This window comes from Seriola lalandi, unplaced genomic scaffold (genome assembly GCF_002814215.2).
Source record: "Seriola lalandi dorsalis isolate HSWRI2012SDOR001 ecotype SW California unplaced genomic scaffold, Sedor1 jcf7180002054517, whole genome shotgun sequence".
NCBI lineage: Eukaryota > Metazoa > Chordata > Actinopteri > Carangiformes > Carangidae > Seriola > Seriola lalandi.
In genome coordinates this window covers 1,091,400-1,108,304 of record NW_019525070.1, presented here as the reverse complement: position 1 = coordinate 1,108,304, position 16,905 = coordinate 1,091,400, and the positions used below count along the sequence as shown (strand labels likewise).

Sequence of the window (16,905 nt, the reverse complement as noted above, 5' to 3'; positions counted from 1 at the left end):
ACTAATAACACCTCCATTTCGTGAGATTTTATTTTCAACAACATAACCTTGACAAATTTGTAATACATTATATGCTACTGTTTATTTAAAAAAAAGAGGAAGTCATTAGCAATATGTTTTTTCTTTTCTTTCTTATAGTCTAGCATAGAATCCCATCACTAAAGCCATTCATGTTGGTTGTGATATACTGAGAATGAGGCCACTCAATAAAACCCCACCCACCCCACCGAAAAAAAACTCTGCAGTCACTCACTCACCTTCCATTTCCAACATCCCCTTACCCCACCCACATCAAAGCCAGGGCAAACCAAGCGGCTACATGCTTTCTCCAAGGGAAATCATACAAAAGAAAAAAAAAAAAAAAAAAAAAAAAAAAAAAAAAAAAAAAAAAAAAAAAAAAAAACCAAAACAAAACAAAACAAACAGGAACACATGAAAGAAGCACAAAGTCCTAAAAATGTGGAATCTGGTGAGAATTTGTACAGGTGTGATCCCGGTACTGACCACTGTGGGGCAGTGTACATTTATCCATAAAGGTCATCGTCGTTATCTTCATTGAACACTGGACCGCTGCCAGTTCCTCCTGAGCCATGGCTTGGACCGCTGCCCCCTGTGGCACTGGAAGGAAACCTGAAAGACAGAAAACAAAGTTATTTATCCATTTCTTAACATTGTGATTTTCCTACAATCTGGCAGCTCTTAATATTTCTAACAATATTAGTCCTCGGATGGGTCAGTAATAACCATTTTCCACTGTCAATGGAGAAATGCTGCGACTCACATTATAAAAGCACTTTAAAAAAATCTGTCTTTTAATACAAGCAGATTATGTTCCAATATCTCTGTAGAGATGAGATTTGTCTGAAATAGACCATTCAGTTCCAGTTTAACTCTGCTCTAGTACTTTTGTTCAACACTGCAGAGAGTGACACCCTACTTTCATGGTGTCGTTCTACAAACCTTAGACACACAACAACTGACACTTGTGTTAATGCAAAATGTCAGAAAATGTACCTGAAGCTGCCAAAGCCACGGCTCTGCTGCAGTGTCTGAGCAAACATCTCATATTTGCGAATGTCATTGTCACTGACGGAGCGACGAGCAAATCGCATTGCCTCTTCAAAGTGGTCCTTCCTGATCTCTGGCACAGGATCGTCCTCTTCCACCTCCTATGAAGAAAAGACAGTGTCATTAACATGAAATAAATCAGACGCATCAGCAGAGCAGTAGCATGCAGATGCTCAACTAGATGTGAAAAGGGAAACAAGAGGACAAAGAAAGTACTGACCATAGCTGATGGGTTGGTCTGCCTCTCCCTCTCTCTGCGGATCTCATTCTCAATGCTCTCCCTGATGGCCAGCTTACATGCCCGCTGGCAGATCTCTGTAAGATCAGCTCCAGAGAAGCCATTGGTCATCTTGGCCAGGAAGTCCAAGTCCACATCCTATCAAACAAAAGAAATTTAAGGTTTAAAGTTTGATTGTGATCCAAATTTATTCTGATGCAATTTATCAAATCATATATCACCATTTTGTAACTTTGTCACATTGTACAAAGTTTCTTTTTTTGAACTGAATGTAGCATGAAATAGTTTGTAATGAACTTTCTGATCTTTCTATATAATTTAGTCATATGACTATAAATACAAACCATCCTACTACAGAAACAGTTTAATAGTAGTATCTCTATTAGTGCTTCTATGAGTAGCAGCACTCTCACCTTGCTGATGGGACTCTTGCGGAGGTTGGCCTTCAGGATGCTGATCCTGCTCTTCTCGTCGGGCAGGGGGATGTAAATGAGCTGATCAAGACGGCCAGGTCTCAGAATGGCAGGGTCGATGATGTCTGGTCTGTTTGTGGCTCCGATGATGAAGACGTTCTTCTTGCTGGACATTCCATCCATCTCAGTCAGGATCTGGTTGATGACACGGTCGGCTGCTCCGCCACCATCTCCAACGTTGCCACCACGGGCCTTGGCTATGGAGTCCAGCTCATCAAAGAAGAGAACACATGGGGCTGCTTGACGAGCCTGGAAACATAACATGAACACACAAAATGATTTTTAAAAAAAGAAGAAAAAAAAGACGATATTGTGTATAGTGAAACTGGTTGAAAACACTGAAGCATGTGGTTTTTCTGCAGATTAAATGTACAACATTTGAAATTCATTCTTCTCTGCACCCACAGCCTAAAAACATTCTTACCTTGTCAAAGATCTCTCTGACGTTGGCCTCAGACTCTCCAAACCACATGGTGAGCAGCTCAGGTCCTTTGATCGAGATGAAATTTGCCTGGCACTCATTGGCGATGGCTTTGGCCAGCAGAGTCTTACCACAACCAGGGGGGCCATAGAACAGCACACCCTTGGATGGGGTCATGCCAAACTTGAGGAACTTGTCTGGGTGCTCCACTGGATACTGAATTTAAATAGAGGGGAAACAATTCTAGTTTTACAGTTTGTGATACACCATCTTCAGACATGATGTCACTTCTGAAAGCCCTTCATACCTGCACCAACTCCTGCAGCTCCCTCTTGACATCTTCCAGACCTCCGATATCCTCCCAGGTGATGTTGGGGACTTCAACAACCGTCTCCCTCAGTGCTGATGGGTTGCTCTGGCTCAGGGCCCACTGCAGAAAAGCATTGAGTGAGTTAGTATTGACTCAGATGACCTCTGTAGACTGTGTGTCACCATCTTACCCTCACCTCACAGCAAAAAACATTTTACAAATCTTACCTTGAAGTCATCCATGGTGACGGCAAGCGAGTTCATGACTTCAGCGTCAATGGTCTCATCCTCAAGGTCAATCAGGTCCATCTTCTTCCTGATGGCCTGCAGGGCAGCCTCAGAGCAGAGGGCAGCCAGATCTGCACCCACATGTCCATGGGTCTCATTGGCTACCTATAAAACATATATAGAGCTCAATATTTCTTAAAAAGCAATTCCTGCCCAGATCCAGACTCAATGCTTATTTACCCTGTAACCCGACATATGACAGTGCATTATATCTGTATAGTTATTTATGAAGCTCAACTGCTAGTAACTAATGCATACCTGTGTCATGTGGAATGGCAATTTCAGAATTTCACCACAGTATGCTCAGAACTCTGGCTAAGTGTGATCAGTGGTCAATGTGAAAATGAAATGAAATGTAAATTTGGAGCACCTGACTGGATATTTTAACAGCCATTCTATACCAAATAATTTCATTCTGTCAGATTCCATTAAATAGAATTAATTAGAATGTACACTGTAGTTTTACTTAGAAGGTAAAAGCAACCACATGACTATCAGTGTGTGGTAAAAAGAACTGTGTACACAGACCTGTTCCAAGTCAACATCGTCAGCCAGCTTCATGTTCTTAGTGTGAATCTGAAGAATCTCCAATCTGCCAGTGGCGTCAGGGATGCCAATGTCCACTTCCCTATCAAAACGCCCTGGAGACAGTTGGGGTTCAAACACACACTTAGTGCTTCCAGTAGAGCAATATAATACATAACACATACATCTCAGACATTTTAAGAGCACCATCTCCAGGAACTTACTGCCTCTTCTCTCATGGTGTGGAAACAGAGGTAACATCTCAAACTTGCAACTGTTACAATTTGCAGGTGTAACTATCTACATTTCACAGAGCATCAGTATTTGATGAATAAGCGAGACCCATTTCTGACCCTCTGTCAAAGGTGTCAGAAACATCTCATCATAAGCATTTAAAAAACAGTGGCCCTGCAGTGTTGCTGACCCATAGATGAACTGCACCCCCCCCCCATATCTTTCTTCAATAGCACGTGTGAATTACTGGTTGAAAATAATTCATGCATAGACATGCATTGGATGCTTCTTCTAGGTCCCTGAATACATGCTCAATACAGGTAACTTACCAAATCTCCTGAGAGCTGGGTCAATGCTGTTAGGTCTGTTGGTGGCAGCCATGACGATGACATGAGCTCTCTGTTTCAGGCCGTCCATAAGAGTCAGCAGCTGAGAAACAATGCGCCTCTCCACCTCTCCATGAGTCTACAAGACCAAAAATCACATTTTAAACTCCAAGCATCAGTGCTTTGATTGAATTAGTGATCGGGATGGATAAAAAAAATAAAAAATAAAAAAAAAAAAAGTGTGAAGAAATACTGTTCAAAATCAAAAATCAAAAAAAGAATACAAATCATAACTTAATTAGACTACATTTTGCAATTTCAAAGCTTTCTGAGGTCTGGACACTGATAGCCATTTTCATTTATTACACTCAAACACCCATAAATTATAAACAGACACTGTACTGCGATATTCAGCTAACCATTTAGTGTTCCTCTCTTCCCGCTCACCTTCTCTCTCTTAGGAGCGATTGCATCAAGCTCATCAATAAAGATGATGGCAGGAGCATTCTTCTCTGCTTCCTCGAAGGCCTTTCTCAGGTTACTCTCACTCTCTCCTGCCAGCTTGCTCATGATCTCAGGACCTAAAAGCAGACAGCCAAACATTTTGATTCCAGAGGAAACCTTAAAAATCACAGCACAGACTTTATTCAACTATTTGAGTCACAAGTTGGACCATCTAAACTACTCTAACACTATAGTAATAGGTAAACACACTATAGTGTGAGACTTATTCCAATACATACAATACATGCATGGCAAAAATACAAATGTAATAGAGTATTAAGCATACAAACCAATTTTCCTAACTGGGAAGCCTTATTCAAGGAGACGAAACACCTCCTATTTTACAACAGAACTTTATATAAGACTTTTGATGGGGTCTTCTTTAATAAAGCTCAGCTAATTTCATACCATTATTAAGAGATGTGTGTAAAAAAACCTGATCTTCAGTGATGCAGAAATTTTATTTTGTTCCTGATAGAATATCAAAGCAACCATTAATAGGATAGTTACTTTTGATAGGATACTTATTTTAAACTATTGGGAACATGCCTAAACAGCAACTGCAAGGCAATGCCATCAGCGATGAACTCAATATTATCATAAAATGGGCCCTAAAATAAGAATAACAGTATAGAGAATATAAATATAGATGGCTGTTCACACCATTAATCAGGAAGAAGAAAGCTCCAGTTTCATTTGCCACGGCTCTGGCAATCAAGGTCTTTCCAGTTCCAGGGGGTCCATACAGCAGGATTCCACGTGGGGGCTGAAAAGGGGGACATTTTTTATTTTTATTTTAATCAGAATGTATTGTAAAATTTAAGCAATTGTATATTGAATAACTACAGAATGATTTTGTCTTTTGAGTCAGTCGTCTTAATGACGACATCACTATGCAAACTAAAAGTCACCAACGATCATTCCTGTGCAAGTATGATTGTAGCACAACCCCTGGGTGTTTTAAAATTCAGGATGGGAACATTTTAATATAAAATTTATGTGAAAGAAAGTCCTATTCCCCCCCCCCCCCATTTTCAATTTACACAATTCCACAGTAAAGGCCTTACAATTGGCTGAATTGTTTGACCTTTACTGTGGCCAAACAGTTCTTCCATGCAAAATAAAGATTCTGTACCTTGACTCCGATGGCCTTGAACAGTGCAGGGTGTCTAAGAGGAAGCTCCACCATCTCTTTGATCTGAGCCAACTGCTTTCTCACTCCACCAATGTCATCATAGCCCACCTCGTTCAGGGATTCTTCCTCATCCTGCATGTTCCAACACAAGATGTTCAAATTTCAATGTGGTTCATTTTGGGTAAATGTCAACTAGTGGACTGTACCTGCTACCCACCTCTCTCCTGATTGGTTCTCCCTCACAGTGGATGACTGTATCAGGAGCAACAATGCAGTAGGGGGAAGGATCAGTCTCCACCACCTTGAACTCCACAGCACGCATGCCACCTCTGACCAGGAAAATATCACCTTCACAAGGTAAAAGACAAGAGTATTAATTTTACCACTCTAACAAAGCTACATGTTGACATACACAAGCAGATTTTAATCAGCCAGGAAAAATTTAAAAATCTGTCCTGACAGTGAAAATTGGTACTCACCTTTGCGGATTGGCCTGTATGCCTCCAAGAAGTATGGCTTCAGATAGACCTCAAACAGGTTGCCAGTAATTCCTTCTACTGTGTCATCTATCGGGAGGACATGGATCCTCTTTCCATACTTCACATCAGGACATGGCTGAATGCTGAGGAAGATATTAGACTTAACACCACTTCTAGTTTCAAGGGTTGTGGAAAGGATTTACAACAAGTGTGTGCTTTTCCCCACCTGATGACATCACCCAGACGGACCCTCAGATTGTTGCGGACCACCCTGTTCATGCGAACCTTTTCATCAGAACAGGTGTCATCTGATAGCACAATGCACACAGTCTCCCGCCTCTTCTTTCCCTTCATCAGCACTGTGTCTCCACGGAAGAGCTGCAGCTCATCCATCTTGGTCTAAAGAAACACGATTCAAGTTATTTCATGAACCTCTGTGTTATGACATTTAAAATATAAAAATAAAAAAATGTGTCAAGACATTGCTTATCTATCACAACAAATCACAGAGTTCTGAATTTGTAGATACAGCAGCCATGGATAATACTTTCTAAATGTTTACCTGAGAGAGAGAGACCACACTGTTGTCTTCATTGATGGATTCATCAACAATCAGTCTGTTCGGTCTGTTCTTCTGTTTCAGAATTGCAGTGGCTAGATCATCATTTTTGGATCTATGATTATGAGAAACAGATATAACAAGTTGTAGGTTAAACAAAAGACTTATTATCCATCTTTGAGGTTTCATACAATTCCAATAATAACCAAGTTGATCAAATTAGTGGTTAACTGCAATAGAAAAAAAATGTATAGGAAACCAATATCATCCCACTATTGTCATGTTCTACAGCAAATGTTGGTAACTTAACTAATTATATCCACAATGAACCTGACTCCGACAGTGCTTCATGAAACTAAATAGTTATAGGTTTAGTTTCGAGGGTGCATCTATGGGGATATTTCACCCTTTCATGAAATCTCTGGATGACTGTGTTCAGGGGGTAGAAGGGAACTCAACTCATTACTCAGTAAATTCAACATAAATCATAATTTTAAAAATCGACCATGAACAGTTTCATAAGAGATTAGGCATTCTTAGTACTCAGTTATGAACTGACACTATTGATTGTTTATACTTTGTATTGCTAACTGTAAAAGTATTGTTTATGTTTTGTATTGCTTAGTATAAACGTATTTCTACTATATTGTGTCTGTACCCTTTTATACAACAATATATACATTGCAAATTATTGTATAAATTATATGAGAAATTAGTCAATCCTAGAAATATTCTATTATTATTAATAATAATAATAATACTAACTAAAAATAATAATCAATCACGTATCTCTGTAACTGTAAGTGCAAACAGGTCGTTTACATAATTTGCTATTTACAATGATTGAACGTTACATACGAAAAAAACCTCACAATCAAACCTAAAAATCAAGACACTGTCAAAAAGGAACGATTACGTTACGGTTCAAAATGCCACGCATTTCTAGAAAACTCCTGGACAGGTTTTGTAGTTTCTCTTTCATGTTGTTAGCATGCTAATGGTAGCCTTTTAGCTAACTGACTGGCGAGCAAGCGAGTGCAGATGACACAGCAAAAGAATTAGAAAAAAAAAAAAAAACTTTGTTAGCTAGCTAGGTTGTCCCTAAAAACAGACAAACGTTAAAACCCTACTGTGAGTTTAAATGCTTTAGCTGTTTAAGTAACCATTGGCTACATAATAATCAAATGTGTTTTTTTCACCGTTTAGCTAACAGGGAGATAGAGCCAAGTAAATTGTCGATCATTTAAAACGAATAGCCAGCCCCGTTAGCCTGCTAGCTTTGATACACTGTAGAGTGGCTATAGACAGCTCGCTATGGGGTAAGCCATCTGAATGACTAGCGTTTTCTTTCGTAAAAGCGTTAGCCTATTACCTAGGTGTGTGCCATTTGCCGAGTACATTTGTATGTGTTCCGTACAAGTTGACGCCTAATTTCGAGATAGGCTATTAGCCGGTGGATAGGCCAACTTGTCGGTGTGACGGTGGATGGCTTTGGCCTTGACACTGTTGCTAAGCTAACATTAGCATTCAAACACGACAGCAATGACTGCGCTTTGTCAAGTCGCTGTCACACAACCGGCTAGCTCATTACCGTTAACTGGCCAACGACAACACTCTAACAACTGTCAACAATTCGCCGGGATACTATTCAGCTGTCAGTTGATTTGCAGTTATTAGGTTATTCAACCATCGGACAAAAGTGCGGAGGCTGAAGTAACTGACCCCATTAGCTCTCCTGCTAGCAAACTCGTTAATGTATTAGCAATCGAGCTAACTTTAATAAACTAACGTATTCTGAGCTGACGTTAGCCATTTAAAGGGCATTTGCCGCTAGCCATTGTTCCGAAAAACGCATTTTAATAGGACTCAAATTTATTTCTACTTACTCCCCTCCCGAGGCCATGGTCGTCCACCTGGATTACTATCAATAAATAAAGAAATTCTAGCTAAATGTTCAAGAGGCTTAACCGGTTCTTGTTTCTCAACGTTCTCTGTGATTTCACACGAAAGACCAGCAGTTTCCGTGCTTTTCTTTACAGTTATACCATGAGCTGGACGCATCCTGCATTCTGATTGGCTGGAGACTGTCTTACAAATTCGACAACCAATGAAGGAGACTGGAACCCGTCGTCACCGAGAGTATTGTGGAACTTAAGCCAATTACAAAAGAGTGGGATTTTCCTATTTTCATCAACTTCTCTCTTATTGGTCTGTCATCATCTTCTGTCATCCAATTAACGTTTACCGCGTTGATATTGAGGAATCGTGAAAACATTAAATCGGTCTTTTACTTCTGATAATAACAGATCATGTGTGCAAGGAACTGTGCAAATTACCCAGAGTTTTATTGATAGGAGAAATTCATAAAAAGGAGCAGCAACATAGTTTATGGTGTATCTTCTTGAAAAATATTTTTATTTAATATTGAAAACCACTTTCAGTTATGAAAATAACAGTCTTGATTACTCTTGCCTGCCCAACATACAGTGGTGCATGGTACAATTTCCCCCCAACAAATCAGTTTCAGCTTTACAGTATGTATGGTTATTTTGCATTATTTCATTCATAAACCACCACCTGTGTCCATTCTCAGCCTCAAACCCTCTAAGTCCTTACAATATGCTTTATTTTACTGTCCGAGTAGATACATGTTTGTAGTTCGTATGGGTTTCAGTTCAAAGGCCAGAGAAAGTGGATCCTGTTCAGTAAGGGATAGGCCATTCTTCTTTTGTTCCTCTTCAGGTTGACTAGGTAGGACCAAGTTCCTGTATTCTGCGCCGCAGCTCCGTGGAGTCCAGCGAAGGGCCAGACTGGGGTTCCTGTAGGTACAAAGGAAGACCCCTGCAATGCAAGAGGCAAGCAGACAGTCAGAAGAGTAACATCACAGCACAGTAAACGTGCTCTGCTTAAAGAAACATGAGACTCCTGAGAGCTTAAATTTTATTATCTTAGAAAAATGTCCCGTTCATACCCATTACATTTTATATGTGTTAATTACTGACATTGAGATTGTGTCTAGATCCAACTGAGACAGACTGCAGTTCATATGTGGCACCAGAATGCAATTCAAATGTATTTTCGAGTGACCATTTTGAACAAATTTCGACCAAGATGATTATAGTCCCTCTTTGGTGCATTTCCAGCAAACTTACTGTAGGTATTTTATCAATCTGTTCACTCAATTGTGATGAACAACAAAAAGTTGTATTTCTTGTTGTTGGACCACACCCGCTTTGTTGGTGATTTACGTTAAACATGTATACTTGTGTTCATGTTACCTGGTGATGATATTCTCCAGACCATCAATGAAGGGATACAACATTATGCAATACTAAATGCTCAACATTTTTGCTGCAATTTAAACACAGAGAAAATAGTTGACAGCAGCTTTAAAAACCTTGTGGGAAATCTTTAGAATAGGTAAACCAAAGGTTTTTGTGTGATTTGTCATGCTATATGCACACTAAGCTGAGTACACCATACTTTAGTGTGGTTGGGGATGCATCTGTCTCCGACCCTGCATGGTCACGACTTCCTGATCACCTCTGCGTGTGGCCTGTATAATCGAAACCCACCTCCCCAGTGGTTTATAGGCGCATTCACACACGTATTTAGAGCTGCACAAATGTAATCAGGTCAGCTGAGATGCATTATACACTTTCTGTATTAACATATTACCAACATAATCCACAAACTTAGTGAAGACGATGAATATAAGAATGACAGTGTCTTACTCCACTGAGGACTGTGTGGTGAAGCTCCAGGTCTTTTCCCAACAAGCTGCTGCCTCCTGTCTCCTGCCAAGCCTCCACAGCACTTCACCACACCACAGTCCTGCACCCACACACTCTGAGACAGCACATACAACATGATGACGTGGTCTAAGAAAGGACCACACAAACCCAGTACAGATTCACTACAGTCCTATGATGTATTCATGTCAATGCCAAGAGGGTTCTTAGCTCATAGATGAAGAGAAAGATAGGAGCTGTGTCTAAAAACCTTGAAGACCAAAATGTGAACATCATAGTAACAGTTTATGTTTTACATTTTTGTAACCAGCTGCTCATCATTAAAGAAAAAAGATGATTTGAAGAAAATTAGCTTCACTTTCAATCATACCGTTTTTCTGGACACACAACCACTGTTCAAATCCACACACATTTATTTCTAATTTGGTGTCAGTATTAATACCTATGAATAGGCCTAAAGTGTCTGCCTATGACTGACCTTAAGTTGCCTCTCTGTAACCAAGTTACTGCAACGACTGTGTCAAAAATTAGTTTGAGCTTGTTCTGCTGCATACACGATTAATATAAATCTGTGTTATAAATATACCTGGGAATGCCTGTAGACTGAGCAGGAGGTCTCGCAGTGCCTCTCTCAGTCGGTCTGTCTGGGTGAAGCTGATACCCCTACCAGCTAATGAAAGACCCTTCAGCCTTTGGAGGGTACACAGATCTGTTTCCTGCTTGACAACCATGTCTGCACTGGGGATCTGTGGTTGGAAACCTGAAATTGAACATCAACAGGATATGATGCATAAAATAACAGTAGCTTGAGGTTGTGAGAAGAACAGAGATTTCTCTCCAAAGCCTCAAATATGTCAGGAAAGTACTCACCTTTCTTTTTATAGCGGACCTTCACGAGCAGGTTGATACACCTATAATGCAGAATACAATCTTACAGTATGTGTTGGTGTGCTAACATGATCATTTTATGACAGAAAAAAAGACAGCTCCATCTCACAGACCTAGTGTAGTGAGTCACGGCTTGTTTCCAGTCCGTCAGGTGAGTGTGGCAGTGACCCTGCAGGAGGAAAGCAGCCCCTGTCCAGAGTAACATCGCCACCATATCTTCACCCTCTGCTCTCACTTCCTTGGTCTCAGCCTGACTCCTGTCCTCTGGATCCTCCAACACCAGCTTCTCTGGCAGTAGCTCTAATGTTGTGCTGATGACTTCATTGCACAGCGCCATGCAATCTGCAGGCCGCCGGGCCATGAGCAAGGCAGCACCAGTCTCCAGGTAAAGCTGGGGCAACCTAGGGAGGGGAGTGGCCTCACCATGGACCTGAGACAGAGACATACAGGAAACAGATGTTACCCAACATCTTAGTAGTATTCTTCCCGAGGGAAAACACAGTCCAACTTCTCACAGTATACAAAAAAATACATCCACAGCTCACTGTTAAATTATCTTGCGTGTCTGTCAGTGTTTTAACTCTCACTCCATGTTGATCTTCTGAGTGAAGAGCAGCCAGAAGGTCCAGATAATGTTCCACACCCTCTGACACCCTGCAGAAATAGCAACCACACCCATTTAACAACTACAGTCTGCGCTATGAGTCCACTACTCTCATCTCCAGCTACATTTTCTGGATTTGAGTATGGTCAGGTGCCAGTAAGAAGAGACGGAGACTCAGAGCTCCATACTGGTTAACTCACCTCCCATGGAGCACACACTTCAGAGCCAGATTGTGAAGGACAGAGGGGGCAGAGGGAACTGAGAGCAGGTCGCGCAGTGATTGGCTGCAGAGCAGTAAGGACGGGGAGAGGAGATGGGCACCGGCCACAGTAGGAACTGTAGCAGAGGGCAACATCAAACTCTGTGGAACAAGAGAGGTTTCATGTTTCAATATGCACGCCTACACTTAAGTCAATATGTGTCAGTGTCCAAAATTAACTCTTTCACTCACCTATTGAGCTATTCAACAACAAAATATACATATATGCACTGTTTTCAACAATAAAATTAATTTATCTATAGCTACAAGACAAATGTTTAGGATAATTTTAGAAGTAAATGGCACTCTTTTTTCCCTCATTCACTCTATCTATGTATATCGACTGTATATGTGTGTCACTCACTGAGTGCAGCAAGCGAAGAGCTTGTATCTCAGCCTGTGTGTTGCCCAGCTGTCTGTAGATGAGCATGCTCTGGTACAGAGCACACACAGAGCAGGAGTCAGTTTCCAGTGCCTTCCTGTAACACTGCAGTGCCATTTGGGGGCGGCTCTGGTGACAAATGCAAACACATACACTTTATGCCTGCAAATGTTCAAACCTGTTAGGCCCATGCATGATGCATGCTAACTTGTTTGTATGAGTAGTCTGAATGTGTACCATGTGGGCGAGGCAGGAGCCTGAGAGGAGGTGTACATATGCTACTAGAGCTCTGGGTGCCGGCAGGGCGGAAGCTGACTGCAGATCAGACAGCGCTTCTGAACACTGACCTTCACTCAACCTTTCAACACCTTAATGAAACACACAGAGCACAGCAAAACACACGATTAATTACTGAGTACCATAAACAAAAGGAGTCCATTAATGTATCACTGGCATATATCTTTGGGTTCAGTTTAAATCATTTTTCTTTTAAGAATTCCTCCCAGTCTATGGGTTCAGGAGCCTGTGAACTTCTCCCCATTGCTGGCTCCGGGCGCCTGAACCCACAATTTACTCAACTCTCACAATCAGCATTATAACACAAAGAACAACACAGTAAACTCAGATAATATTTTTCTTCTACTACTGCTAAGTTTGTCTGCCCCTGCAATTTTATTTGTACAAGAAAAAGCAAATTGATTTTACCAAGATAAACATGTATTTAGAAAGCACAGGGCAGAAGTCAAAACGTTAACTCTAGGCTTAAGCTTCATACAATATTTTTGTGCGGTCACAACAAACTGGTCCTTCAATCTGCATTAACAAAAAAACATGAATGTTGCTGACCTTGGGCAATGGAAGTGCATATCTGCAATAATTCAACAAGCTTTCTTGGGTCCGTGACCAGTAGAGGAACGTCAGAGGACTTCCCCCATGTCTCATTCCTCCTGTCATCCCCAACTCCACCACACAGTGTCTCCAACAGAGAGCACAGCTCCTCCTGCATCACAGGGAAATAATATACTATAGTTTTACAGAACAGTTTTATATTTTAACCACAGTAACAAGAAAGATAAGAAGGAAGGAGACAACAAGGCATGAACACCAACATGTTGAGCAAATAAACTTTTATTTACACAGACATACTGTATAGCACGTATTCATATCAACCCCACATAACCTTCTCGTTGATTACGTCACACACTATGGTGGTGTTCAATTTGAAGGTAAACTGAGACTTATCACTTTAGGAGGACTTAGTAAAGTGGTTTGGTCCACACCAGAAGCTAAATGACAATCATTTTGTAGGCTTAAACAAACCTGACTGAATGCGTAGATGCAATACAGTTCATGTAAACCACACCAAACACCGAGCACAGCTTATAAACAGGATCTTACCTTAAATTCTTGTATAGTTTTCAGCTGACAGGTGGCCAACCATATTGCCCACTGCAGACAGAGAAGGTACAGTACACAGGAATTCAAAGCTGTGTTTGCCACTGATTTGAGAACCGTTCTCCAAAACACAGGAGTTTCTGAAGTGACAGAGTCGTTTCCTGTGATCTGTAGAGCTGCAGGGAACAAGAGCAGCCTCAGGAATCCTTTGAACTAACATGAAACTGGGTGTATGGCATTAGTTCATATGTCATATACATCTATGATTTTTGTCATTATTTCACAGAATAGGCCTCTACCTCTCCGTAGGGCTTGTGTGAGGAGCAGCTCGGCTTCTGTGAACTGAGACTGAGCAGTAGCGCACACACAGGTATTGTATACCACTGACAGCTCCAAATGAGTGTGATCTGCAAGAGGAGGAACACCTGCAGGCAAGGAACACAGGGAAGGGAAAGGAGTGAGATAGAAGATGCATAAAGGTACGAGTGGAGCTCTCCACTTTGACAAATTAGGTCTTTGTATTATGACGAAGATGGAGCACCTTGGATTTTCCTTAAAAGTCTGTAAAACTCAGAGGAACTGCATCTCAGGTGGGACTGGTTCTGATCTCGGCTGAAGGTGACTCCTCCTCCTTCCTGCTGCTGAAAGTGAAGTGACAGCAAACTGATAACATGAACAGGATGTAACACAGTGTTTGCTACATTTAGGCAGTGATCAGTGGCAGGAAGTAACCAAGTACATTTACTCAAGTACTGCACTTAAGTCCAATTCAGATGTACCTGAACTTTACATGAGTATTTTCATTTTATGCTACTTCACATTGCTACTACACTATTAATTCAAGGTGGATGGTACTTTTTACTTCACAACATTGATTAGATATAGTTTTAAGTTACTTATCCAAAAATATTTTACATACAAAACATAATTATTTATCTCTTATTATCTAATTAATATCTGCTGCATATATAATTTACAAAACCCAGTTTATATTAGTGAAAAGGCTCCACCTTGACCAGCTACAATACAAATATAGAACAATAAAATGCTTCTTAATATAATATAATATAATATAATATAATATAATATAATATAATATAATATAATATAATTATGAAGAGAAGCCATTCTGCACAATGACTACTTTTACTTTGAGAGGTCACACGTCTGTGCTTTTAGTTAAGTAAAACTTTGATGACTTTTTCTGCTAATAGAGTGTTTAATAATGTTGTATTGCTAATGTAAGTAAAAGATATGACTTCATCCACGTCTGGTCATAAAACAACATTATTTACTGTCCAGCTAAAACAAAACAAAACAAACAACAGTGGAAAACAGTCTGTTTATGTGAGACGCTCTGCAGTATGTTGATAGACACCAAAACGTTAACGTTAGCTAAGATCACATTAATGCCTTCTTAAACTATCGTAAACTACTCTTAAGTATTAACAATTTCATACGTTACATTACTTTGCAATGTTACAGAATCATCAATCACTGAACAGACGAGACGTTAAACAGCTGTCTGAACGTACCTTCCATTTGTTTACCAACTCGTTGTTTTCCTGGACCCATTTATTTACTAAAGAGGTTGGTCGATACATTTTATCGCCGTTTTATGAAAAATTCGATGCTGTTTTGTTTAAACTTTCCCTCGTCTGAGACAGCAGAGGCGACACAGGAAGGAAACGCTCCTAAGTTTACTGCAGTGAGGATGTGCTGCCCCCTGTGGACACATCTGGAAACAACAGCGGCACACTGCTAACTGTCCACCGGGTGGCGCCGTGACAAAGCCAGGCTCAGTTTTGTTCTGGAAACTTCAATCATTAAATTTCTTACAGCCACCAAACTGAAAGCTAATGCTGTTTGTCTTTTGATATTAACTTAACAACACTCAAAATAAACACTCAGACACGATCACAACTTCACAACCTTAATGTATTAAGTTTCACTCTGAGTCGTGGCTGTCCACTCCTTTAAAAAAAAAAAATCACAGTGGCCAAACTGGCAAGCTACCACAATCACATGCATACATATGAATACACATGCACACGTGCACGCACATATACAGGTCTAAAGCAAGTAAACACAAGCCCAGGCCTTAATTATATTACAGCTGAGTCATCCTTGAGACTGCCAGTACAGCCATTTTTCTAGTTGTCCCTCACAAGGTGACTCCCTCTTTTCTCACCCAGTTCCATTCCTTTCCTCTCCTCTCCTCTCATCCCCATGTCTCTCTGTCATCAACCCGTCCGTGTATCATCTTGTTCCCTGTTGTCTGCAGCCTCCATTGTCTGCCTGTATCAAAGCCTCCCTGCTCCTCTTTTCTCTCATTGTCTCAAGTCACCAAAAGCTCTAAATATACCACCATGGGGAAGGAACAAGGGAAGGTCCTGATATCCACTGCTCCACAGCATACACTCACACAATTGCAGCAGATTAGGCATGCACACACACATAGCGCACACAAGAGCTATCTTCCATTCCAGTTCTCTACAGCCCCCTGAGACAGGTTTCACTGTTTTCTGACATTTTCCTCTACATCGATCCTGCTATTTTGCATCTCTATCTCTGTCTCACTCAGCCTCTGCCTCTCCATCCATCCTTTCAAGGACAAGGTCGCTACATGGCAAGAGCCTCCCACCTCCTTTCCCTCTCAATGTCATTTACATGGCAAGACTTCAAACCTCCATTAAAAGGGCCGTATTAAACATTTTGCTGCGCTGAATCCACCCATGGCAGCACTGAAGGGCAGGCTGCATTTGAAGAAGCTAACAACAGCCTAAATTTGGCTGTACCATAGACTGTTGCCATTTTGCAGATGACCTTCCATCATCTGGAGGATTTAACAAATACTTCACTGTGTTTCTTAACACTATCTTTGACCAATACTCGCTCACCGTCGTCACTGCAATAACTGCTAATAAACCCCGGATGTGGCTTGTTTATGACATTTCATCCGCAGATACATTCTCTACTGAAAGCTTGTGCCTTCTCTGTTAGATTTCAGCTCTTAACGGCTGCTTCAAATAACAAGGTATCGCCTATACATACAGAACATGAGAT

General features: G+C 40.8%; 2 protein-coding genes across 7 annotated transcripts; both read right to left on the bottom strand.

The window, feature by feature from the left end:
• Nucleotides 1–12: 12 nt before the first annotated feature.
• On the bottom strand, nucleotides 13–8,602 carry vcp (valosin containing protein). Its single transcript, XM_023413511.2, has 17 exons — nucleotides 8,446–8,602; nucleotides 6,563–6,674; nucleotides 6,227–6,399; nucleotides 6,001–6,143; nucleotides 5,739–5,869; nucleotides 5,522–5,653; nucleotides 5,050–5,152; nucleotides 4,330–4,463; nucleotides 3,886–4,021; nucleotides 3,326–3,438; nucleotides 2,738–2,902; nucleotides 2,508–2,630; nucleotides 2,204–2,416; nucleotides 1,720–2,028; nucleotides 1,289–1,444; nucleotides 1,015–1,169; nucleotides 13–630 (listed from the first exon to the last, which is right to left on the bottom strand). The coding sequence occupies exons 1-17, from the start codon at nucleotides 8,460–8,462 to the stop codon at nucleotides 525–527; spliced, it is 2,421 nt and encodes an 806-aa protein (XP_023269279.1). The 5' UTR covers nucleotides 8,463–8,602; the 3' UTR covers nucleotides 13–524.
• Nucleotides 8,603–8,944: 342 nt separating this feature from the next.
• Nucleotides 8,945–15,532, bottom strand: fancg (FA complementation group G). Of its 6 annotated transcripts, none has more exons than XM_023413481.2 (14): nucleotides 15,375–15,531; nucleotides 14,381–14,480; nucleotides 14,139–14,264; nucleotides 13,843–14,015; nucleotides 13,291–13,444; nucleotides 12,682–12,812; nucleotides 12,427–12,573; nucleotides 12,004–12,164; nucleotides 11,745–11,853; nucleotides 11,313–11,629; nucleotides 11,182–11,222; nucleotides 10,898–11,071; nucleotides 10,294–10,408; nucleotides 8,945–9,400 (listed from the first exon to the last, which is right to left on the bottom strand). In XM_023413481.2, exons 1-14 carry the CDS (start codon nucleotides 15,441–15,443, stop codon nucleotides 9,307–9,309), a joined length of 1,911 nt encoding a protein of 636 aa, XP_023269249.1. In that variant the 5' UTR covers nucleotides 15,444–15,531; the 3' UTR covers nucleotides 8,945–9,306. The 6 variants fall into 6 exon arrangements, with proteins under 6 accessions (XP_023269249.1, XP_023269251.1, XP_087032024.1 ...); XM_023413483.2 differs by having other exon boundaries at nucleotides 11,787–11,853; XM_087175898.1 differs by having other exon boundaries at nucleotides 11,787–11,853; nucleotides 14,381–14,477; nucleotides 15,375–15,513.
• Nucleotides 15,533–16,905: the final 1,373 nt, after the last annotated feature.